At 54.3% G+C, this 24,823-nt stretch overlaps 4 protein-coding genes across 4 annotated transcripts; 1 reads left to right on the forward strand and 3 right to left on the reverse strand.

The window, feature by feature from the left end:
* Window positions 1-679: 679 nt before the first annotated feature.
* On the reverse strand, window positions 680-5,226 carry NCLIV_047320 (conserved hypothetical protein; the record flags this gene model as incomplete). Its single annotated transcript, XM_003884282.1, has 5 exons — window positions 680-1,438; window positions 1,905-3,209; window positions 3,527-3,663; window positions 4,191-4,481; window positions 5,079-5,226. 5 exons carry the CDS (start codon window positions 5,224-5,226, stop codon window positions 680-682), a joined length of 2,640 nt encoding a protein of 879 aa, XP_003884331.1.
* A 2,763-nt stretch (window positions 5,227-7,989) lies between these two features.
* On the forward strand, window positions 7,990-13,161 carry NCLIV_047330 (conserved hypothetical protein; the record flags this gene model as incomplete). The annotated part of the gene is made up of 12 exons (XM_003884283.1): window positions 7,990-8,195; window positions 8,553-8,700; window positions 8,945-8,992; window positions 9,538-9,646; window positions 9,781-9,876; window positions 10,199-10,272; window positions 10,713-10,905; window positions 11,189-11,252; window positions 11,542-11,684; window positions 12,116-12,261; window positions 12,700-12,772; window positions 13,118-13,161. 12 exons carry the CDS (start codon window positions 7,990-7,992, stop codon window positions 13,159-13,161), a joined length of 1,344 nt encoding a protein of 447 aa, XP_003884332.1.
* Window positions 13,162-17,176: 4,015 nt separating this feature from the next.
* Window positions 17,177-18,783, reverse strand: NCLIV_047340 (hypothetical protein; the record flags this gene model as incomplete). Its single annotated transcript, XM_003884284.1, has 2 exons — window positions 17,177-18,065; window positions 18,752-18,783. The coding sequence occupies 2 exons, from the start codon at window positions 18,781-18,783 to the stop codon at window positions 17,177-17,179; spliced, it is 921 nt and encodes a 306-aa protein (XP_003884333.1).
* A 1,322-nt stretch (window positions 18,784-20,105) lies between these two features.
* On the reverse strand, window positions 20,106-22,927 carry NCLIV_047350 (conserved hypothetical protein; the record flags this gene model as incomplete). Its single annotated transcript, XM_003884285.1, has 3 exons — window positions 20,106-20,483; window positions 20,763-20,860; window positions 21,262-22,927. 3 exons carry the CDS (start codon window positions 22,925-22,927, stop codon window positions 20,106-20,108), a joined length of 2,142 nt encoding a protein of 713 aa, XP_003884334.1.
* Window positions 22,928-24,823: the final 1,896 nt, after the last annotated feature.

Below are 24,823 nucleotides of genomic sequence, written 5' to 3' on the forward strand. Positions count from 1 at the left end.
TTTGAACGCTTTTTCTATTTCCGTTTCGTAGGCCGTGTGTGTTTCCGGGAAGCAGCGAAAGACCCTAATTTTTTGTGAGCGTGAGGAAGTTTGGCATATCCGGGTTCTGCACTCAAATAACGGTCGTTGTGGACCACCTCGTCCGTTTGTGTTGAACATTGTCAAAACAAGTATCACTAACTGCGATAAGTTAAACGAAATTTGAACGGAACTAGAGGCGTTACCTTTGCACATCGCATTGCACTAGAACACAGGCTGAGACTTCCGCTCAAGCTGACGCTTAGATAGGGAGCTCGCACAGTAGCAACGTGTCTTATCTCTCAAGAGCGTAGGAAGTCCTGAAGAGCTCCCGAGCCCTGAGGAGACTGACTGAATACCGGTAGAGACGTATAAGTCTCAAATGTTTTTGTTCCGAGCCTGCTTCCCTTCCCAGGATGGAAGATAACAGGTCGGAGCCACTGTCTGATTCGTGAGAGGAACCATGCGATCACTTATTTGCTGTTCACATTACTGTAGCCGAGACACGCAGCGTTACATTCTCATTGAATCTGTGTGTCTTCCTAAGAAAATCAATGTCGTACTAAATGCCACGAAGGGGCGCAGAGCAGCCCGTCTCGGTTCGCCGGTGCGAGATTCCCTGATCTTGTGCGCGGGCGTTTTTTCATTGATCGCAGGACTCCTAGAAGAAGCTTGCGTCGATATTACTGGGTAATATCCTATACACTCGGGGATGTATCTGGAACGGGTTCTCATTGTCTTCGCCGTCGAGCCACACCACACGCGCTGAGTGTAGTTCGTGGAGCAGCATACCCTGATCTTTCTCGGGGAACGGCGAGCTTGAACTTTCGATATGCTTACGTTCCTTCCCGGCCATTCCATCATGTTCTCTGGAACGTGCTGTTATGCCCGATCGCTGGTTAGCGAGGTCAGAAAAATCTCCCACCCGAGACGACGGCTGTCTAGAAGCGCCATCAGTGGAGTTGTTCGTATCACTCCTCACCTGGAGTGGCTGTAGAGTTTGATCTTCTGAGGGGAAATATTCTTTTTCGAGCTTTCCTTTGGAGCCAAGTTTCGAGTTTTCGTTAGGCGAGTATGACGTGTCGCTGTTCAGGTACCCTCTGATGAAAGTTAATGTCAGGTCTGAGAGGTTACTCTCTAGCTGTTGGACACGCGCGGTGTCGTGTGCTGCTTGCCGCTCTTCCCTGTTGCTTTCCTGCCGCGCATCTTTCTCTTCCCTCTTTTGCTCTTTGCGGTGCTGAGTGCGCTCAACCTTCTCTTTCAAGAAGGGCGGCAGAGCAGAGGCTCGAAGAAAAGGGCCAACGACCGCATCTGAGGGCAAGGGATCGCCAGTCGCGCGTGCGGCGTTGCGGAGCTCCTCCGCATAGCTCGCAGCCGTAAAGTTGTCAATCAGCCGAGAGAGACGCTGCTCTTGCCTTTCCTACGGCACAGCATATATGCACCAAAGCGCCACTCGCCGAAAATCGCCATAAAAGTGTGCTTTGACTGCTGGAAAAGTAGAATGACGCCGAAGAGCACGGCCAGCACCATGGCGGCCACTTCATATCGTCGTACAACACAAAAAGCATGCCACACGATCATCAGCGTATGTATAACCTGTGTCGCCTCGTTCGAGAAGGCTATAGTACACAACGACACCCAGGAATGTGCGTGTGCATTGACACCGCAGTCCACCATGAGGAAAGCAATACCGCAACGGCGAGGCACGAGAGACCTGTGGGGGAGACCTGTGCACGGGGACTTTAGGGAATATTGGTTTTAGTGTTTGTGATGACGAACTACCCGTTTTGCAGTCAGGCGTGCACTGTGGAGTATAATACTGAGATAAAGGCGTGCTATTGCGATCGGTGAAGACAAAATCATTTTAGCCCGTTTTGATGACCTACTCTCTTTGCACGCTCCTTTTCTGTCTTCATAAGGTCCTCGCTGGACGCCAGGCTTGACGGCTTGTTCCCCTGTGTGTATTTTGATAGTTCTTTTGGGGTTATCATCGTGGCCTGAATACGAGACTGGAACTGTCGCGCACCTTGAATAATGAAGCTACTGTCCTTGTGTTCGTCTCCTGGTTTGGTTCCGGCACGCGTTTCGGGGGGGGTCCCGTAGCTGGAGCCCGTAGGTGGAATGGAGGAGAAACCCGACTGTCTACCATCGCTCCTCCTTAGGTTCCTCGCCTGTGCTTCTCCTGGTGAAGTGAGGTCAGGAAACGAACCGTCATCTGGTCGAGACGCTACTGGTGGGTGCGTTTTAGAACTGCGAGAAGTGGCAGGTTCTGCCGATCGATCACGAACGAACTCAGGAGTAGTCGGCAAGTTGCTTTTTCTCATGTCGCGAAGAAAAGGAAGCGAATCTATGATTCTGTCAGATCGTCTTGTGGACCGTGTTGCATCTGTTTCTTTTCGTCCACTCGCTTGTCCTGGTCGGTAGGGAACGACCGAACACGGCTCTTCTAGGAAATGCTGTTCTGATATCTGGGCCGTAGCGAGCACTCTAGTTCGTCCTCCTGGTGCTGGAGACCCCGCCACGTATGACGTCATACTGTAGTCTTTCAACAGGCGCGGTACTGCGGCCTCTTCTGCGGTGGTTTCCCCAGGCAACCCGCTGAAGAATTCCTGAGCGGTCGCAAACTGAGAGGCAAGATGTGGGTCAGTTTCGGAGAACCTGCGGTCGTATCGTCTTGCAACCAGTAAGGCGTTATTCACCGTTAGAGGAGTCTCCGACATCGAACCGCTTGAGAAAGAGACTTGCTGCTCATGATTTTGAGCGGTATGCTTGGCAAATTTGAGAATCGTGGGTGCCTCCTGCATAGTCGCAACACCAGCCAGATGCTCCTCCATCTCGCCAGCTTTCTCTCTGTTCAAGGACATCTTCTTTTTGAACGCATCTATAGGTTTCATCGGCTGACTATCTTCATCCTCAAAGTACACGGGCTGGTCATACGGATTGTACTGGCGCTGCTGCTGCTCACGATGGATTTCCAGCTCGACCCTGCGTCTTTTCTCAGCCTCTTCTTCCCTTTTTCGCTTGTACTTTCGGAGCTCAATCAGTGATGGAGGAGCCTCTGTGGTCGTTGTGGTCGGCGTGGCCACGCAGTAGACATGGTCAGGCGACGGGATACACGGGAGGCCAGTTCTGAGGTTCACGTAGCCAGAAGACTCTTCGGGCGCACGCGATGCGGCAATAGCCAGAGCATCCTGCAGGTTTCACCACGTGAAGAAGGAGAACGGAGAACCGAGTAATGACTTCTTTGTGATGAAGTCCTGTATGATGTAGACGTGGGTTGCTTCTTGCCAAGCCCCTCACTGTTCTACAATGCAGGGGCAAACGATGCTCTGTCACCTAACACATGGCAGATCCAGATTACTGAATTGTTGGGCGCAAGATAGACTGTCCTAAGATCTACACAGTCACACTCCTCCAAGTAGTTCCTGCATCATGACAAAAAAGGTCTAGGTGGCAAGCTGAGCATCTACAGAGGGGCGATGGAGACACATGATTGTGATAGACAAACCTGTCCAACTTTCTTAACTGCTTCACTCATGCCGCCCGCCTTGCCGGCGACCTGCTCCACAAGCTGTCCAAGCACCCCAGCGCCTTTGTTCAACGCGCTCAGCGCCTCGTCATCCAATGAGTTGAGAAGCTTGTGCTCTGGAGGTTGGAAAAAGCAGGGAAAACACGCTTGAAGGGATGAACCCACGGACGAGAGCTCGGCTGGACCACTGGAACACCAAATAACGCTCGAGGCCATCCCCTTATGCGAACCCGAAAACACAAATTGACAGATCATGCACCCGAAATGAACGGCAGAGAGCTAAGCTATCCAAAAGAAGCGAAATTTTCAGAGAACGCCAGTTTGCGCGCAGCATTGCTTGACTAGGTCTCTCGCTATCAGTGGTTCGGGGCTAATTGTTTCATTAACTTTCAAGTATGCTTTATGGTTCTGCATAAACTTAGCGAAACATGCTGATAAGCAGATGCATCTCGTCAAAGGTTCACTGTAACCTCCTAAGCACTAGATGCCGGCACAATGCACGGCCATACGGTCACTAGCAGAAGTTGCCTTTGAGGGACCAGTCACCCAGGAAGTTTATGTAGGGCACAGCATCTGTGTAACAATACATACATATATGTATATGCACACATGCAATGAGCAGGGGGACCTCTTTTCGACCTACGTTTGCCAGCCAGCAATTCCATCCGTTCATTGTGCTCTTCTCTTTGCAATTGGTAGAAAGACTTGGGCTCATACATCGCCATATTTAGGTCGTCCTCTGTCACAGGTTCAAGAACGTATCCGCCTAACAGGATGCCCTCTTCAGGAGGTGGAGGAGCAAGCATGAGATCAGCAAAGCTTGTAACCGTCCGACGGGGTTGCACTTTCTTTCGCTGCCAGCCTTGTAGAAGTTGTAGCTCCTTCTGCGCTCTCTGGTCCTCTTGATATTCCGACAGAAGTTCTTCGTATTTATCTGGACGCAAAACACATAACAGACCATGAGGAAGACGTGCACCTGGGTAGGAAATGAGCATTACTTGTCGGCGAAAACTCGACGAAAACAGTTTCGCTTGGTGAGTTGTCACTCACTAATCATATTCAGGGAGCCCAGTCGAGAATCTTTATTTGGTTTTTCGGAGCGAGGAGAGGTAAGGGGGGCACGATTTCGCCGCGACAACGCCCTACCCGGGGCGGTCTTCCACTGTACGCTTGCCGTTTTCTGGTGTCCGCGTTCCACAGTGAACTCCACATTAGATGGCGAATCATAATACGAAAGTTCGCTTGCAGGAGATGCTGCGATTGGGGCCTTGGCGAGGTGCTGCGTAGTGTTCTCGAAGCTACATGCCCATGGCTCCCCACTCAGCGCCCGCCCACGGCTCCACTGGCTTTCCGAAGTCGTTCTACACTGGGAAAATGGCCAGAGTTTGAGAAGAAATGTGGCCAGGATGCTGTCGCCTGTCATATTATGTAGGACGGGGAGCACCAGTGACCATGGCTGCGTTGACGTGGCTGCGAGACAGCAGGAATTCAGGACCCCGACAAGCAGCATCGTTCGCAGGCAAAAACTTACTGATTGTAAGCTGACACACACTTCCCTTCAATGTAATCATATCGTGTTGGTCGGCATCCCTGGTTGAAATAGCATCAAAAAGCACAGCATTGTCCGAGAGACTGTCGACTTCCCTGAGGCACAGCGACTGGTCTACTCGGGAAGCCATTTAGATGTTTATTCCAGATTGGGCGGCGGATACTGCCGCCCGGACTGCCGACAACTTTTTTTTGATGCGCTATAACTAAAGGATGACCGCCGGATATGTTTCGACAAGACACAAACTCGAGACGAGGCCACCAACCATCAGTCGCTGCGAGCCCCAGCAGAAAGTAGTTAGCTTGCACTCGTCAGAGCAAATATTCCCGCTGGGACGACGCTGTATGATTTGGAACTCGATGACGATGAGCACTCTCACCTTCTGCTTTGCTCACATGTTCCGCCAACATGGTGCTGTGCGCCATTAGCATTACAGTCGAAAACAAACTAGCGGCCGTTGCAGGCCGGACAAATCGACCGGCCACCATAGTTCTACTGGCGGCCGGAAAACTCTGGTGGAAAAGACATGAACATCTGTGCTGCACAAAATATGGATTCACGAAAAAATGAGGCACCTAGCCACCTCTCTGGGGCCATGCATGAAGGGAGCGCACCTGACACACATTCCGATAACAAAGTAACCGTACGGCTAGACAGCTGCATTTCGTCGCGGGAAAACACGGCTGCTTGTGATGGCTTATTGCGCATTTGCGTACCCGTTTTGTAGCATCTGGTTAGTCGAACTACAGCGTCCTAACAAGCAAATGAATCTAAAAAAAGACAGAGACGCTACGACGCGAGAAAAGTGCCAAGATTTACACCCTGTCACCAAACGGAACTCGTAGGCCCAACGGCATGTCTTGCGGGGAAGTGCCGTGTTCCCGAATCATAATGAGACATATTCACAGGAGGAGATCTAGGCGGAATGCCTTGTTCGAAAGCGTGCCCCATGGTGTGGAGACAGAATGTTGCTGTCAAGAGTAACTGTATTGCCTGCCTAAATAGCCATCACCAACTGCGTCACCAGTCGGGGAGGAACCTTCGTAGCGGGACAGTATCCTTTGGACGGGAAAACAGAGAAACAGTAAACACAGCGCTCCCACTGCCGACCATAGACTTATGCTGCCTTCCTCTTTCGTACTGTCTCCAGAGACGGAGATAGTCGCGTGCTCGCTCTTTCCCGTCCATCCTACCGTTCACTGAACAGAAGGTGCCGAGCTATTAACGGAGCCTTATTTGTCCCTGATCTGCATCAGACCCTTTTTATTTTCGTACGACGCCTCAGAAATCAACCTAAGGATATGATTCGGTCTCTCTGCATCCTCCTTACTCGTTAAATTTCCACGGGGGGCGCCGAGCGGCAGGAGGGCGCATTTCGAGGCAACGGTTTTGCGTGGTCCGGTACAGACGTAGTGACGGCTTCTCTAGCTTAGGAGACGTTCGAGCATTGTTATCGCCCCGAGTATGCCATAAGAAGCTTAGAAGCACTGCAAATTTGGAAGATTTATTATCTTTTAAGCGTTTCCAACTGCGTCGAGGGACAAACAGTTACAGACACTCGATTGTCAGCATGCATGCTTGATTGTGCATGTGTGTGTCAGATGCAGCTGAACGGACGTCGCCTCCACTGTATCGCCGTACCTTTCGCCGCGGAATTCTTATGCAGGTTTCGGAAACGCTTGAAAGACAGACTGCGTTGCCTGGGGGATTACATCTGTCATTTTTGGGCAACGTCCCTCTTGTTCACATTTTCAATTGCATCCCCCGCTCTTCGCAGCTCCTCGTACGTAGGTCCGCGTGCGGCTCAAAACGGAAGATTGTCCGTTGCCCCATTGTGGCAAGCACGGCAAGTTGCTTTCCTCTTGTTTAGGTGAGCTGCTCACACTTCTTTGAGAGCCAGGCTGTCTTGCTCAATTCTGTGAAAAGTGACAAATTTTGATGCGTCGCTCAACTCCACCCTCCATCGTTCGAGCGCCCAACGGTCTTCCCCGTCGTTATCTGCGGTCATTGTGGCCTTTTCACCTCATTCACAAGGCGTAGAACGACTACTTAAATCGATGGAGAACGCCTAGCTTTCGAAGGTTGCCGAAGTGTTGGTGAAGTAAAGCCCCCGTCTCTGGGTGGAGAAAGAAAAACGTGGACCCTTGGGGGGGGGGGGCCACCGCACATTCCGGGCGTTCTGGTTCAGAAATTCTCAATTCAAAATGACTTTCTTTGGACTTGAAATCTCCCTTTCTTGAGCGACAATGTGACTGTAGTCACCCGTTCCCGGTCGGGCTGTCCGTAGGAGCGGTGAGCATGACTGGCCAATCTGGCAAGCTTGCGCCGTTTTCTTACCCGTTCACGCGGTTGCGAGGAAATCTCCCCGTTCCGTCTTGAGATTCTCATCTTCAGAGAGCTGATCAAGATTTTCAGGCTGCCTAGTTTTCCCATCCGAAGCTTACGTACACGCTCTGTACCCCAGAGAAGTTCTTGCGTGTTTCTCCGCGCGCCGCCTTTTTCGCCACTTTTACGGAAGTCCTGTGGCCTTCGCGTCTCCTGCCTCTCCCCCAGCCGTCTTGCATCGTTTTCGCCTCGGTTCCTCTGCAATTTTTACCTCTTTGCGCTCCCTGTTTCACAAAAAGCTAGTCGGTGGGCTGCGTCGTGGACCCAGGCCTAGTCAGGAGTTCGTGCTCCTTTTGAAACCGCGCGCTCTCATCCCTGCAACTGGGGCCCATGGCTGCTCTGCAGCCATTTCTGGTCCATAAGAACGGAACGAACTCGTCTCAATCGAAGTATCTGGAGCCCGAAAGAACTTCCTTCGCGACTGATTACGTCTCCCCCGCTAGAACGGGTCTTCTTTCTGGTCGGATCGACACCCTTCTCGCTCTGTATCCCGTTTTTACTTCTGAAGATGCCAGCTGCGGCAGCTCTTCCGAATCCCTCAGTGCCCCGAGCAGCCTTGGTCGCAGCCCGCTTTCTGCGGCCGCCAGGCCGATTCAAGCGGGCTGAGCTTCGCGAACACCCGAGAAGTAAAACAGGCGCTTTTGCGAACCTGGTCAAGACGGCTGTTAGATTACGGGAGAAGGCCAGGGCGTTCTCGCTCGTCCCGCCTCCCAGGTGCGAAGGACACACGCGACAGAGAGCTACCGGAAACTTGAGATCAGGCGCTGCCTCCTGCCTCTCGTCGCTCACTCTCCTCCTGCTTGTTTCTTCCGACTGGCCATATGTTCCTTCCCTCGCGCCCTCTTTGGTTCTCTCGAATCAGCATACTCCGCCGTTGCGCCTCCAGGCGTTCGACTCAGCACGGTTCTGTGTCGCCCGTGTTTCTGGGACGGAGCTTGCGGTTGCCTCCGCTGCGATCGGTGCGGCTCTTCCAGCCTGTCTTTGCTGCCTCCGAAAGCGGGTTTCATGGCGTACTGACAGGCAACGCGCCTACCGCGGAATTCCTCTTTCCTGCGCGTTTCCGCTCTTCAGGTTGATTCCGATTCCTCTGCCTGCGCGAAAGAAACACCTCGAGTCCGTCCGGGGCGTGCCTACAGTTTCTTCGGAGGTCCTCGCTCGTCGGCTTCACTTTCTCCTGGGCCCCGCAGCTATCGAACAACAAAAAGCGGCGAAAATGCAGGTAAGTCGTGTGAACGGCTTCCTTGTTTGCAAGTGACGCAGGCGGAAGAGGTCCGGACAACAGAGCAACTTCATGTGTCGAAAACGATTTCAAGAAGCGTCGCACGGGGCCACGCAGTAGCGCCACCAACTCCCGAGGTGCCCACTTTCTGCAGTCAACTCCGGTGTGGACTTCGGCGTCCCTGCTACTCTCTTTTCAGTTGCATTGCCGAGTTTTCGCTTTCTCTGTTGTCTCCTTAATCCAGAGAGGTCTTACGCCGTACCAAACCGAACTCTTCATGTGGGAGCGGCAGGTAATGTTCGTTACTTTCTCCTCTCCGCTGTTCTCTGTTGTTCTCTGCTGTTCTACGCTTCTCTCTGTTTTCCCGTCCTCCCAGAGAACCCCCCCCCTGTCCGTTGTGTTTGCCGTTGATTTTTTTCCCGTTGGCGCTTGCACTGCACAAGTGAACGTCCTCCTGCGTCTAACGTCCACGAACGAAGCAGCCGCTCGGGGAAGACAGTTGGGCACTCCCCTGCCTTTTCTTTTTTATTTGGTGCACGTGTTCCATAACACTAACTTCCCGGCTAAACATCACTTTTCTTTGAAACACACTTCCCTTCTCGCCGTTTCCGTCTGCGTCGCGAGGGTAGCCTTCTCTCCCTACGCGTGAAAAGAGTGCAAAGAGGCCTAACCTAGCCGAGAGCTGCATAGTATACTGACACAGAGGACACACAGCTTCGACCGAATTCGGTGTGGACATTGCCGCAGTGGAGTCCGAATCTGTATCAGCTATGTGTCGGGGTATTCGTGGAATAACGATTAGAGCCACTGAGATGTGACGGGTGGCGATGCTTACAGATGAGAGAAATTCGCAAGATTTACCGGGCTCAGTATCTTCAGAGGCTTGCTGAGGTCACGGAAGAAGAGCGCCAGAAACAGCTTCAGCTGTACCTACAGGAGAAACGAGGTGAGCTCCCGAGAAGAGGCAGAAAACAGAATTCTGTGGTTGCAGCGCCTGCTCTGAATCCGTAACGCATGCGATTTCTGTCGGTTGCCAGCGTCTCATTCTGTTTTGCTTTTTGGTGGCTGATGCATCGCCAGAACGGCGACTCCGGCGAGAGGAGCACCTCCAGAGGATCTACGACGACAAGAAACGGCGAGCGGTCCTGAAGGATCGCATGCGGATTGAGAAGAAGGGTAGGCAACAGTCCACAGCAGTTCGGTCACGGTTCCCTGTCTCCTCACTGGCTCTTTTCGCCGCTGGACCGCCGTTTTCCCTTCACAGAACCACGGCTTTCTACTGGCGCTCGACCGCAGCCTAGCCGCTCTGTCTCTTCCATGTGGGGAACGTAGACCTGTCGCGCTCTTCTCTTCTCGCGCTGTGGGAGGGGACGGCCAGAGCCTGAAAACCACTCGGGGGGAAAGCTGGTCACTTTCTCTTGCACCACGGAAGAGACACGCAAGCATCCATGCAAATATTCGGAAGGCATGCACATCTGTGCCTGGTTTTCCCTCTCAGTCACCCAGTCCCTGCAGACGGCTCGCGTCTCTCGGCGGAAGATTGCCCACGTTCTCTGGCTCAAGAAACTGCAGGTGAGGACGGGATCTCGTTTCATCTCTGTTTTCGGGATAGCCTTTCGCTTTTTCGTTGCTCCCGCAACACAGGAGACGCCCGCCGTCCCCCGCAGGACGGGCGAAGAAGGGGTGACTGATGTGGGGCGTCTCCGTCCTTCGCCTCCGAAAGACGAGCGCGCGGGGGCTGGGCTGTAGGGCTGCAGAATTCTTTTTCACATGCGAAAACGATTCTCTCTCGCACGCTCACTGTCCTTTGAGGAGCACAAGAACCTCAAGCCTCAAGTGTAGGTATAGGGGTAAGGTGTACACCTATGCTGGCTCTCGTGTCAGGCGGAGAACTTCGTATCGACGTGCATCTCTGTATCCGTTCAGCAGTTCGCTGTGCATCCCCCAACACAGTTTCCATTTAGCACCAACTGTTCGGGCACCTGCCTCTTTGTCTTCGCTGGCACTTGCAGGACTCGTCAGATTTCCTGCAAGAGCAAGACGAAGCTGCTCGAGGCATTGCCGCGCTCGCGCGAGCGCGGGCGAAGGAGACGGGCGAGGAGGAAGAGGAAATTCTTGCGACGGAAATGGCGAAGCTGAAAGAAAACGCCTTTGAAAACTTGCCGTCTCGAAACGTCTCCGTCCCTGACCTCCTCGCTCAGCTGGGTACGCGCGCGCTCACGTTGCGTCACACAGAGAAGGAAGACGCGTGGAGGCGACCAGGCTCCCCGTTGCACGTGGCGGGTACACTACCCCGTTTAATACTTAGTCCCGCGTAACCGCGAACCCCTCAGGTGCCTGGGGGTTTCGATCCAAACGTGCACTCAGGGGATTTAGGCGTTGTTTTCGTTTTGGAAAGAAGTGGATTGCGAGGGACTTCAAGCGCGATGCGTTTCGCAGCCGTTCCCGCGCGAAACTGTCTGGTGGATGACTGCCTTCTTGCGTGTAGGTCTCAACGACGAGAAAGTTAAATCGATAAAAAAGAAGATCACGGGGACCGACAACGTGTTCAGGTGAGTCGCACAAATAGTCTTGCCTCGCGTGTGGGGCCTCTAGCTTCTCGCCACGAGAGGAAGAAAACAGCTTCTGAAAACAGCATGTGGATGCCTGCCCTGTCACTCTCTGCTGCTTTCTAGTTTGCTGAAGCAGGAAGCCGCAAACCCACATGCCAACCCGCCGAAAGCGGTTTGTGTGAATGCGCGAATCGGGCGCTCCCGTCTCCGTTTCCCACCTGAGACAGAGGACGCGCTCACCTTCTTCTCACTCTCGCGGGGTGTCTTTGTGTGCTGTTCTTTTCGCCAGACACATCATGGAAGATTCTTTTGCGGTGCTCCCCGAAGATGGCCCAGAGTTTGAAGAGGACGGAGGAGCTGAGGCTAAACAGCAGAAGGCTCAACTTCTCACGGATCGCCAGCGTGCAGTTCTGACCTACGCAGGGTTCACAGGTTCGTCGCAGACGCGGCCTAGCGATTCTCTGATGGGTTCTCTCTTTCCCGAACATGGAAAAGCGCGCACCTTTTTCGGTGCGCGGAGTCGCCGAAAACGACTCCCCGTCATCTCCGTCGTCCTTGTGTTCCCAGTTTCTCTTTCCTCAGTCTCGTTTCCTCTTCTCCTTCCTCGCTCTCCGTGTGTCTCTTTCTTTCTCACCCTTCTGTGAGCCTTGCTTCGAAGCGACGGTTTTTCCTTCGGGAATTCCTGCCCTCACTGTGTCGCCTTGTCTTTGAATTTCTTCCTCTACGAACTCACAAGCAGTGGGATCGGGTCGAACCGGGGGACGGCTCGGCTCGAGGGCGTTTCTGTGGGTTGAGGCTGCCTCTTCACGGCTCCTGTGCGTTTTCCCTTACTGGCGTTTTGTGTTTTTTTGGCCATTTCGCAGAGGCCGAGAAGATGCGGCTGCTGGACGAGAAAATCGACATGTTGAACAAGAAGCTCGACGAGGACTACGAGCTCAGGGGCGCGCCCCAGAATCTGGTGTATCTACAGCTGCGTGACCACCTGCAGGCTGCGAAAATTTCTTTCCGCGTGAGGACACGTCTGCCGCGCCCTCCCACGTCTTTCTCTAGTGTGGCCCCACGTGTTCACTTCACGCCCACGAGCCCCTGTTTCTTTCTTCACATTTTTGGTTCATGGTCGGTCTGTGGAAGTCTCCCTTAGAAGACACTCGTGACGGCGCCAGCCGAGACAGAGACACGCAGGCACGGGGGTCGTGCGTGGAGCTGTTTCCGCCTCGTCGGGGTGCGAGAAGATGCTTTAATGCGCCATTGTTCGCGTTTCTTGTTGTGCGCCGTGGTCTGCTCACTGGGCCGTTAAAGCGGGAAAAGGGACACACGTAGGGAACCCGGGGAAAGGGTAGTTACGAGACGGAAAGTGGCTGGGGACTGCGCGTCACTGGTTGTTTCCGCATCCTCGGAGGGAGAGTCGCGACTCTCAGGCGCCGTGCTCGGTGCGTGTGTGTCTCAGGAGAAGCTGTACGTCCGGGAAACTCAGAAACGTCTGCAAGAGCAGCAAGGGAAGGCTGTGTCTCCGGGAACAGGTGAGGGAGCACGGAGGTGTTGGAAAACGCCTTCTGAACCCCACACATTCGCCGTGGTACGGAGACATTCCCGGCCCCTCCGTGCAGAGTCCGCAGTATCTGTTAATAAATGCCCATGGCGCAAGCTGGGGCGGACGTTCCTTTCGGAAACATATTTTTGGTCCACACCTGGTGCAACGGACACCGATACACCAGAGAGCAAAACCATCCGAGCATAAGGAAGATATACACGCCAGGAAACTCTGGCGTTTTGGGTGTCTCTCTCCGTGTGTCGGTTTCAGTGAACTCGGACCCGTGGCGCAAGTTCTTTTGTCCAACGTGTGTTTGTGGCGTGCGTGTCTGCAGGAGCACCAGCGAACAGTGACGAAAAAGGCAAAAACACTCGCTAGGGAAGCCGAGAAACGATCTGACCACTCGCCTGTTGATTCAAGATAGCTGGACGCGCTGGGTTTCATGATCCTAGGCCATTAGCCTGATTCCGCAGCGGCTCTGTTCACGCCTCACTAAATGCAGCACTGTTTTTTTCACGCATTTTATTTACCGGGGGAGATTCCTCCCCAGATGCGCTACTGTGGCCAGAGCCGTCGGTTCGGCAGCGAGACTTTCTGAGGCAAAAAGGTTTCGATCCCTGGTGACTCTCTCCCTGCGTTCTCAGTCGCGTGCGTTTTCACGACGAAACGGGGGGATCCCTCGGTCGACAAGACTGCGGGCGCTCCCACAAATGCCTGCATTTCCAGTTCATCGGGCCCGAAACACATCTACACATCAGATTGCAAATGCATGGGGCTGCATCGAGTATTTACTTCTGTCCACTGCTCCCTGGATGTATGTATACCTGCATTTAAAGAGAACACGCATGCGCATGGTAGTTGGTGTGCAGCTGCGTACACTTTTCAAAAAAAGTCGGGGAGGCAGGCGCTGCACGCGTGAAGCGAAGGAGAAAGTTCTCCTCACGAAGTCGTTGCTCTTTAGAGGCGCGTCGTGGAAAGGCAGCAGTTCGGTTGCTTCTTTTTCTCTATCCGTTTTTGCTCCGCACATCGCCTCCCTACCACTTTCTACATTACCACGTAGACGAGTCCAAGGCTTCGTTCAGTGTGAATACTGGCCGAGGTGGATCACTTGCCTTATCCAGCTAAGCACGACGTCTCGAATCCGCCCGTAACATATCGACGCCGCAGGGGCTTATGGGGAAGGGATCTTTCCCTGCGGGTAGTCCCGATAAGCTGCAGTTGCTTAAATTTTGAGGAAACAAGTCGGAACAAACCAGCTTTTTCTGGGGAGTCTATACTACGGGCTGGACAACTGGTTTAGATCTTGAATGTCGTGGTTGACCGGATCCAAGTTCTATTGTGCTTTTCATGGCCACCATGTTTAGTGTTTTCTTTTGAAACCCCTCACGCGGCATAGCAAGAGAATTCTTTTCTTAGGTGCCCGCCAGGTTTTTTCACCCAAAAATCTGTGGCGACGGCTGCACTGGAAGAAACCTGTGAGCATTCCAATCTAAACGTCACAGCTTGACGGCAGAGGCAAGTAATCTACAGATAAGGATACTTCGCCAGGGAGCCGAAGCCTTTTTACCACCAAAGTACCTCCCGGACACCAACTCGCCGTAGAAAGTCTCCAGGAAATCAAGTTTGTGGAAACACATACGAGTCGTATTCTAGTGGATGCAAAAACCGAGAAGTCTAGCATCAGTTGTTATGTAGCGGATAGTGCAACTTTCTGCAGCGTGAGTTGTGAGAGACAGGGACGAGAAGGCAACTTGAGACGAATCTCGATTTCTCTCGTTTCTGCAAGAAAACTGGGCTGCTTGTGGTTCGTGGACACACCGAAACAGAAGATTACCACCAGATTTCGTGTGAATCGGCGGTTTTTTCGGGAATGCCGACATTTTCGAAAAAAAAGGGGAGTTCCAAGTGCATACTCGTGGCCCCCAATTGTGTCTTGCTGGGCAACCTGTTGCCGTACGACCCTCCTTTGCGGTCCCTCTTCTACAAAAATGAACGTGTGTCCTGTTCTTTTGACTTTCCAGCATTTTCGTTTGCACTATTTCGTTCTTTGAGCACTTTCAAATCTCCAGGATCCGCCTGTCCTCGTGGTTTCTTGTCTTTGCGATGATTGCGCGCTTGTCACGTGCCAGCAGCGCGACCTCTCTTGCCGCGAGTCCCCAGGCAAACTAACGCGTTTTGCGGGCTTTTCTTCTGCTTCGCTCCACCCTGAAAAACGACAAAGGCTTCGTTTACTTCTCCAGGAAGCAGTTTCCAGGTTTTCTTTCGAGCACGGAGACCCAAAAAACGCCTTCGACCGTTTCTGGGGTCCGGTGTCCCCGCTCCCCCTCCGCCCCTCGCTTGCCGCGCACCTGTGCACGGCCGTGTCGGGCGGGGAGCGGGAAACGCTGGCATGGGAGTAACCTTTGCAATTTCTGCACAGTCTTTACGTGTTTTCGCGCAATCCTTGTGTGGGTGTTTCTATCTTCAGTCCAGTTGGTTCCCTCGAGCTTTTCAAGAGACGCCTTTCGCTAGGCAAACGCGTCGAAGTCCTGGGGCAGCGAGTGACTCAAGGCGCCCAAGATCCACATCCGCGCCCAAACAGCCACTGTTTTCTCCTGGACCTTGAGCCCGGAGCAGTTGTTTCCTTTTAGAGGAGGCGTACGTCCAGCTTTTCGTCGAGCGAACCCTCCTTCTCTCGCCAAGGCGCCGGCGAGTTCGAGGCGAGAGAACGCAGGTCCGAGACAGGTGAAACAAAGACAAGCAAGGACGATCGTGAAGAGGCAACAGCCGAGCGAAAAGCGCGAAGGACGATCGAGGCGACAGGCGCGACACGGGACACAGGCACAAAGTCCAACGAATCCTTCCCGAAGGGCGAATCGGGGAATGGACAGGCGCGTACACGTTTCGAAAATAGATGCGGAGTTGGCCTCAACGATATCTTTGGAGGCGGGTCTAGGACGCTTGGAAACGGAACACTCTATGCAGTGGGAAGGTATTTACATTCATAAACTTGTCTCCCTGAAGAACGCATTAACGCAGTGGCGTCTAGATCCAACCGCCAGCTCAAAGAAGGAATCCGGAACCTGAGTTTGGTCAATCGACAAGATCGCAGACCGACAGGGTCACCGGCTGAAGAAGAGGCAAGGCAGATGGTTCTCAGACGCCCGTCCTTTCTTCCGCTCCCCAAGTTCCACTCCTTCCTCTTACTTTTTTTCGCTTTTTGTTGACGCCTTTCTCTGCCAACCTCAGCCTCCTCTGGGCCTTGCCAGCTTCCCTTCCTTTTCCCTTCCTCACCTTCCTGCGCGGTCTCTCCTGCCTGCCGCTCGGGTATTTCGTCTTCCCGGCCACTGCTTCCTCCCTATCTTTTCCTGTGTCTCTCACCAGTCTTTCCCCCCTCCAGGTTCAGTCTCCCCTTTCTTCTTCTGCGCTCCCTTGGCCCCCGTGGGGCTGGCGAAGCGGAGCCTCATGGACAGCGCAGCACCATGGCGGGCATCGACGCGCTGGCTTTAGCCACTCGCCTGGAGCAACTGGAGGAGCTTCAGCGCGTGTGTTTCTCTCCCTTGCAGCTCGCCGCTGGGGAAGGCTCGGGCCTCTCTCAGGCGGCTCTGTGCGGTCCTGTCTTCTCGCGGCAAACAGTTCAAGTCGCAGGTCGCCCACCGCCTTTGTCTTCTCACCCGGCGCTTGCTCGATCTGCCCCACCCACGCTGGCACCTCTGCCCTGTTCTCTGCCTGCGTGCTCGCCGAGGCACCCTTTGTTCACTTTGCTTTCCTCTCGATCGACCTTCCTCCCTCAACTGCCTCTCGGTTCTTGGCATTCTTGGAATCCGAGGAAAGGCGGCTTCTCTGCGCCCATCCACCTTCCGAGTGCTTCCTTTTCCATGCCGCCTTCCTGTCCGTCTCTGCAGTTCCTGTCTTCGAGAGTTCCCCACCCAGCTGTCTCTGCTGCTCCGCACCTACCGACTTCTCTCGCCTTCCCCCCGCGGCCATCTATCGCCGTCTCGGCCGTCCCCTCCACCTCTGCGTCCCTCTCGGGTTGTTCTCTCCCTTCCAGCTCCTCGCCTTCTCTCTCTTCTCCGGTCCCCCTCTCTTTTTCTCTCTCTCCCGCTCCTTCTCACCCTGCCTCTCCGTCTGCGGCGCAAACCGGATCTTCTCTGCCGCCGCTTTCCTCTCGCCCTCACCCTTCGCTCCTCCCGTCGCCTCGCTCGTGTGAAGCGGGAAGAGCTCCTGAGACGTCCAGCCTGATTGGTTCGCCTTTGCGGCCTCCGGCTGGCCAAGCCGAATCTTCACTTCATTCTTCGTCTTCTTTGTCTTCTTCTTCTCTGCCCTCTCTCTTTGATCTCCGTCCGCTCTCGTTTTCTGCAGGAGCGTGCCAAGGCTCTTCAACTCTGCTTTCTTCTCACGACCTTTCTTCCTCTCATGCACTTTCGTCCTGTTCGGAACTCAGCGCTGACGACAAACCCCACTCTCCGTCTTCCTCCCTTCCTTCCTCGTCGTCCTCCCCATCTTCATCCCTCCCTTCCTCGTCGTCCTCTCCATCTTCCTCCCTTCCTTCCTCGTCGTCCTCCCCATCTTCCTCCCTTCCTTCCTCGTCGTCCTCTCCATCTTCCTCCCTTCCTTCCTCGTCGTCCTCTCCATCTTCCACCCTTCCTTCCTCGTCGTCCTCTCCATCTTCCTCCCTTCCTTCCTCGTCGTCCTCTCCATCTTCCTCCCTTCCTTCCTCGTCGTCCTCTCCATCTTCCTCCCTTCCTTCCTCGTCGTCCTCTCCATCTTCCTCCCTTCCTTCCTCGTCGTCCTCTCCATCTTCCTCCCTTCCTTCCTCGTCGTCCTCTCCATCTTCCTCCCTTCCTTCCTCGTCGTCCTCTCCATCTTCCTCCCTTCCTTCCTCGTCGTCCTCTCCATCTTCCTCTCCGTCTTTCTCCGCGCCTTTCCCGCGTTCTTCTTCTTCTTCCTCTGCCTCCGCCGCCTGTACAGCGTATTCCAGTCTGTCGAGTTCGTGTGTTTCCTGCTGTCCTTCCTCCTCTTCTTCTCCCCTGTCTTGCTCGCCGTCTTCCTCGTTCCCCAGGCCTCCGCCTGCGCTGTCGCGGAGAGGCGGTTTCCCCCGGTAAGGGCGACCGACCGCCAGCCGATTCGTCTGCCAAGGTCGAGGCCGGCTTCCGCTCTGTTTTTCTTCAGCAGAATCTCCAACGGGTGTTTCCCTCACTGCCCAAAACGCCGCTTCTTCCTCGGCTTCGACTTGTTGTCTTCCTCTCGGTGAGGCCGGACCCGGGGAGGCAGGAACGGGGCGAGGGAGCGCGAACGACGGCCTGCCGGGACTCACGCAGGCAGCGCAAAGAGACGTTTCCGTCGAAGAAGCGGAACGGCAGGGGAAAAGGAGAAGAGAAGCGGCAGCCTTAGCCGCCTTCCCGGAAGAAGCCGACGAGCATACCCTGGCACAGGCTACAGCAGAGCACCGGGGCGAAGCCTGGGACACGAAGGGTGACAGGAGACCGCCACCCGCATCGGTGTTCTTCCTTTGGCACAGCCTCCTTGACGTGTTCCCGAAAACCACCAGAGACTCCACAGAGCGGAGCAGAAGGAGGAATCCCTGTTCACGTGGCCTTTCCGCTTCGGCGTGGACCGCCCCGGCGACGCTTTCTGACGAAGCTCTGAGCGACCAACCAGAAGAGAAAGTGACGAGAAGACAGATCGAAGGAGACCCTCCGTGCTCCGTTTCTGCGCGAGACAGCGGGTGTCTGAGAAGAACAGAGAGTCTCCAAGGAGACACAGAGAAAGAGACAGACGACGCAGCCGAGCACCGCGACGAAGACGGCGAGAACTCCGCAGTGGACGGGAGTCTTCTTCTCCCATTTTCGGTGGTGGAGATTCTTCTAACAGAGCTCACGAAACAGAGAAAAACACGCGGTTGGAAGAGAAAAGGCGCTGCGAGGGACGGCAGAGGCTCTAGCAAGAGAGGGGTGGCGTCTCAGGAAGGAAGCACGACTCTTCCTACTCCACATCACGCCGTGTTTCCTGGAAGCCCATTCTTGTGTCCAGGTGAATTGGGCGCTTGCGGATGGCAGGATGGAAGGAGCAGTGCGGGCGGGAGCTGTCTAGACACCCCAGAGGGCTGCGAGAAGACTCCTGTCGAGACCTCGAAGTGTCGAGACACCAGAAACGAAGAGGCAATCTGGGCACGCGTCGCGGCAGCGACCGGCCTGTCTGAGAGCGTGTGTTTTCGCGCGTGGCGTGTCAGTGTCGCGGAGAAGAATTTCATCGGTGAGACTTGGGTACAGGGGACAGGGAGACCGTCCCCCAACGCGAAAAGCTGCTGCTCTCTCTGCGCCACTCTGCCACGAAGAGTCTTTTCTGGCTGTCATGTTTCTGCCAGTGGGTATACCCGCAGAATTCCTTCTTCCTTCGATTTCTCGCTTCCTTTCGCAGGACACCTGGGAGTGCTCTACGTCCCTCCCTAGGCCTCTCTCCGCCTTCCTCGCGCCCCGCCGGTGGTGCTCATCGGCCAGCACGAAAGGAAAGAAGAAGCCTTCTATGCTAGAAGCAAAGCGACGCTCAACTTCAAGTACGTACAAGAACAACATACGGACTTACATATATTTTTATGTATGCATACGTACCTATATATATATATATATATATATATATATATATCTGTTATGGTTGGTTTTATGTGCGAGGGAAAAACGCGTATCTCTACGTGAGTGTGTGTGTCTACGTGACAAAGACTGTCTTCTTTTTTGGCGGCCGCCTTCGCCTGAACAGGAGACTCGCCCGTGGGGGTTCGCTGAGCCTGCGGGAAGCAAAGAAACGAATTTCGACGAGACTACAAAAGGTTTCGTCAACGCTACTCGTCGGCGCGACAGCTCCCCGGAGAGTCACCACACTTCCTCGTTCACATCCAAAAAACTTGAATTTTCTGCGACACTCAATAGCTCCACCTTGCGAACATCCTGTCGCTCCTTCGCACGCTCCGTCTCTCCACTGGATCTCACCGCCAAAAACCCTCCACGAAAGCCACACACTGACGAGTGAAATAGCCTCTTGTAGAATGGGTATATATACCAAGACATACATCAGATGCATTGTATGTAGACAATGTTACGCAATAGACAAGTAAAAAAGACAGAGAGGTCGTAGAGTGGAAAGTCTCAGCATGTGCCCCATATCATCCTGACGCAAAAGCGTACTGGATGTCCAGCTTGCTGAATGGGTTGGTGTTGCCTTTGCGCTTCTTTCCCCGAAGCACGAGCCTTTCTCTGTATCGAGTCCCTTTTGTCGTCTGAGAGGAACTAGTCACTCTCTGTTGCTCCTCCGACCGCGCAGTGCGCTTTCAAATCATCCCAAACGTCCTAGTCCTCTTCTCCAGAATCATCTTCCTCTTCTTCCCCAGAATCATCTTCCTCGTCTTCCCCCGAATCATCTTCATCTTCTTCCCCAGAATCATCCTCATCGTCTTCCCCCGAATCAGCGTCCTCGTCTTCCCCAGAACCATCTTCCGCATTTTCCTCTTCCTCATCGTCTTGTCCATTTTCTGAATCGTCATCTTCACCCTCGACTTTCGCTTCCTCGTCACCGCTTTCTTCATTGTCAACTTCCTCGCTGGAGGCTTCGCTCCCGTCGCTGGCTCCACTGTCTTCAGACTCGGTCTCCGACCCTCGCTTCTTCTCTTCGCCAGCCACGGCTTTTCTGCTCGGAAGCACTGCGAGGAGTTTCTGTTTCAGATAGACCTGCAAGCATCCACAAAACCACACACTCGAACTGGGAAAAAGTGTGCACCTGAAGGCAGGCGCCGGCAACCCGCCTCGTGAGAGTCCCTCTAGAAAGGCACACGCATGAAACGCGTGACGGCTCGGACGCAGGGGTGTTCTCGCTCTCTCCTGGCACGCGTGACGCGAGTTTCACCACTCGATCTGGATTTCCACGAGGAGCAGCCGAGGCGGCCAACACACGCGAGCATCTTCCGAGGGACATGGGAAACGTTTTTCTTAAAGAGCCTCACGCCTCACCTTCTCAATCAGCTTGCGCGAGGAACGCCGCCAAACATACGCGTGCCTTCCGTAACCGACGCCGACGAGACATCGACCAGTCACGTCTTCTGCCAAGGCTGCGGGAAAGAAAAACAGAGAAAGAGACACCAAACACGAGGCGCGAAGAAATGACGAAAACGCGAAACGGAAAGAGACGGGAATGAGAATCCAGCTGGTTCGAGATTGCTTGACAAAAAGAGGGCAACGTAGGTGAGAAAAAAGGTGGAGATATACACCTCTGTCAGCACATTTTAACCATCGGAAATGTAGCAAACCACGCTTATGCACACATGCAAATAAATAAATACATATATATGAGAAGCCCCATATCCCTGTTTCCGTCTCTTTCGTTACATGTTTCTTGACTTTTTCGTCCTTTTTCTTTCTGTGCAAAAGTCTTTCCCCCGTCGACGCTCTGTGCCTGCGTTCCTTAAACTTCTCGGGTTTCGTCTCTGGTGCTCTCCCTCGGGTCTCTCACCGAGGATCGCGCCGACGGCGCCTTGGAAGCCTCCCGCGAAGACGGTCGTGTACTGCGGCCCGTTGAGAGGGGAGGTGCACAGCCTCGACGCGTTTTTTTTGGACGAGAGTTTCCGTTGTTGTCGCTCTTGAAACGCAAGCAGTAACTTGCTGCGAATCCGCGGGTCTTCCCACCGTCGTTTCTTTCCAGTTCGCTGGTGGTCTCCGTTCTCTTCCTCTTCGCTGAGGGTCGTGCAGCACGAAGTCTTGTTGTGCTTCTTCACAGCTCCGTCAATGTACCGCATCAGCGCATCCTCCGTCAACACTGTGTGGACGTACACCGCACCGTAGCTGTCCGCGAAATACAGGTTGGCCTTCTGTCGGCCGTAGAGGCGTCTCACTTGCGCTTTCAAGGCCTCTCCAAAAGATGGCGTTAACGCCGTCGTCCCTTCCTGTTGAGGACAACAGTCTCCATTCTTCTCTGTCGCCACCGGCACGTCTGCTGCCGAAAGGGTTCCGCTCTTGTCCCGTCCACCCTTTCCTTCTGCCGTTTTCCTTCGCTTCTTCTCGTCTCGCCCGTGGTAAGCGGCTTCGTTCGCGTCTTTCTCTGCGTGTTCCGAGTCTCGGCGCGCGTGTGCTTCCTTCTTTACCTTGTTGCTTGCCAAAAACGCCCCGTTTCTTGTCTGCTGCGCGTCCGGCTTCTCCAGCGTCGACGCACCGAAACGGTCGCCGCTGCACGCCGCCTTCAAAATGCTCCACAACCCGTTCGGGTCCGCGGTGTGTACGTCCTCGCCAGCCATTGCCGAGATCACGCGTTTCTCGATGACGTCGTGCGTCCCTCGAACAGCGTTTTCGAGCTCGTACACGGGCCGTCTCTGGCAGCGGAGGTCGAACAGGCGGACTGCGCCTTTGGCCGTGCCAGCGGCGAGGAGCAGCGGGTGGATGCTCGAGAGCCACGCGAGACTCGTGGGGTGTACAGCCACCCGGAGCTGGAGCAGGGTCTGTCTGACGTTCTTCGCTGCCCAAATGTAACGGCCCTGCGAGATGTCAAAAACTTTGATGTCGTTTTCTTTCCCGCCGAAGGCAAAGCGATCCGGCATCAGCGGATGAATCGGTGTGGCGCAGTTGACTGGTCCCGCCAGTTGCCAACCTGCCACAACGTGACTTGAAGCGGCAGTGGAAAAAGAGGCGGAGTCGCCGTCTTCTTGCTTGACCCGCACGACAGACCAAGAGCGCTTCACGGGCCGGAGCGTTCCCGAAACGCTGACGGGGGAGGGATGTCGATACGACGGGACAGCCGGGAAAGCAATCTCGTAGACGTACGCGTCTGTGTGGTCAGAGTGCTCCGGTGACGCGTCTTCTCGTGCTTTCTTCAGACGAATGGTGCCTCCCGGCGCTTCCGCTTCACTCGCGCCGGACTCCAAAGAACACGGCACTTCGATGCGCTCCCTGAAGTCGCCTTCCCAATCCACGACGCACGCGTGGCCTTCCTGGTCCACGCAGAAGAGCTGAGGCGACGAAGACGCGAAGGCTGGGGCAGCCAACGAGGGTAACAGACAGGACGACGCAGGGCACTGAAAGAGCGGAAAGTACGGGTCCTCGACGAGCGATTCCCTCAACGATGCGTTGAGGATCTGACGGGCTTCTGGACTGTGAAGCAAAGACGCCTGCACGCAGGGCGCCGGCATTTGAAGGAACCGAAGGGGGCGAAGAGTGCACGAAAGAGCGCATTGGGGCAAGTAATGTGGTGCCTGGACAGGATTTGTGCGAGGGGGAAGTTTAGCATTCTGCGGAAGAGATGACAACGCAGAGGATGTGGGAGGTGGAGGCAGCCGAAACGCCTGGACAACGCCGCTGCGACGCCCGACAGTGACTTCGTCGCAGAGGAACCTGTGCACACAAAGAGCGACAAAGGTTCTAGATTGATAGACAAAAACACCCTCCTCCATGAATTTCACGGTTTGTTGTGCGGAGAGCTGCTCCGAAAGTTTGTGTCGTGTAGAAACAGGAAGAACCGTGCACCGATCGCATCATCCACCGAGCCGTCGACGCGGTGCGACACATGGGAAGAGAAAATGCTGGATGCGCGGCTACGCCAGGTGGGAAAGTACTGAGAAGAAGGCTTCCTTACAATAGAGGAAAATGGTTTGACAGCTGAAGATGTTAGACCCCAGATATATGACAGTTTTCAGCAGTGACCAACGTGACCCGATTCCGCGGCCGGTTTGAGTTCGTGTCTGTCGGTTTGAACCCCGCCGATCTACTGGCACCCTTCTTGCCCCCGACGGCACGCGGAAAAGGCGATAAGAAAGGTTGCGCATCTCGGCGAACCCAAGGCCGTGAGGGTTACTTACTCCTTAGACGACCAACAAGCCGAAAGAATGGCCGCTTGCCTGTCCTGCTGGCCTGCTTTGTAGGTGTATGTACACCTGGTTGGGGTACTGACATTTTTTAGCAACCCCGTGTCATCACCGACTAGGAACTCCATTTTGGCTTTTCTTCAGAAAAAACCAGCCAGTCTCAAGAAAGCAAAATTTGGAGGGGAGCAAGCACGGAGAGAGAGAAACGGGCCACAATCGACAGCTGCCGAAGGCCACAGCCGAGTCGCAAAGTCGACTCACATCCAAAAGCGCATTCTCATTCAACGCTCTTCGTTCTGCTACTCTTTCTGGACGCCGCGCGTGCGTTCAACAGACGGTTAGCGTCCTGAAACGTTCGAAGGTTGTCGTTAGCAACAAATCTGCGCTATGTGTTTCATCTGGAGCACTGCACTGGCGTGGTGCATGCGCCCCTGTTCGTCCCCTCTGGTACAGAAACTTGTCCAGGGGAATCGTTTGGAACGCCAGACATGATCCAAGACAACACAAACGACCACAGGGAAAAGGAAAAAACGAATCGCGTCCCCTTCCACGTATTCTCACGACTTCGGGACACATCGGTAAAATGTTATTTCATCTATAAAGTGTGGTTTCTTAAACAACATCTGGGCCCCACAATGGTGTCCGCGATGGCAAGACTCTTGCATGCGCCGAGGCCAGCTGGCTCATTTCTTCACGATCAGGCACTCGGATAGCTGCGAGGCTGTGTCTCGTTTCGCGTTTTTTTTCGGTTCAAGCAGTGTGGCGAACATAGCTGCTAGTCAAAGGCACCAGACACACATGTTTTACCGCCCCTTCCCCGTTGACAACGAGGCCTCCATTTTTCAAGCGCTCTTCTCTGCACTGGTTTTCCATACAGCCCATAGCACGCAACATCGCAGTTCCACTCTGTTTCTAGGGTAGGCAGTTTATGTCTGAGGCGAGCAGCAGCATGCATCACGTCGCGGTCGCATCTGAAATGAACGCAGCGTGTCTGTCGTTTGCACATCATTCCGTGTACACGACACGAAGATCTTCGGTATCCAATCACCTCTAGTTGACTTCGGAGGACCTGAGATGTGGTACGTTCATTCACCTTCCCAAGTCTCTTTTGGGTGTAGACGAACACGTTTAAAGTTACAGTTCACTTGGTATCCAAAATGGAGCTATCTCTGGTCAAGTATCACTGAGCCATGACGCGACCCCCCCCCCTCCCCCACGCGAATG

This window comes from Neospora caninum, chromosome X (genome assembly GCF_000208865.1).
Source record: "Neospora caninum Liverpool complete genome, chromosome X".
NCBI lineage: Eukaryota > Apicomplexa > Conoidasida > Eucoccidiorida > Sarcocystidae > Neospora > Neospora caninum.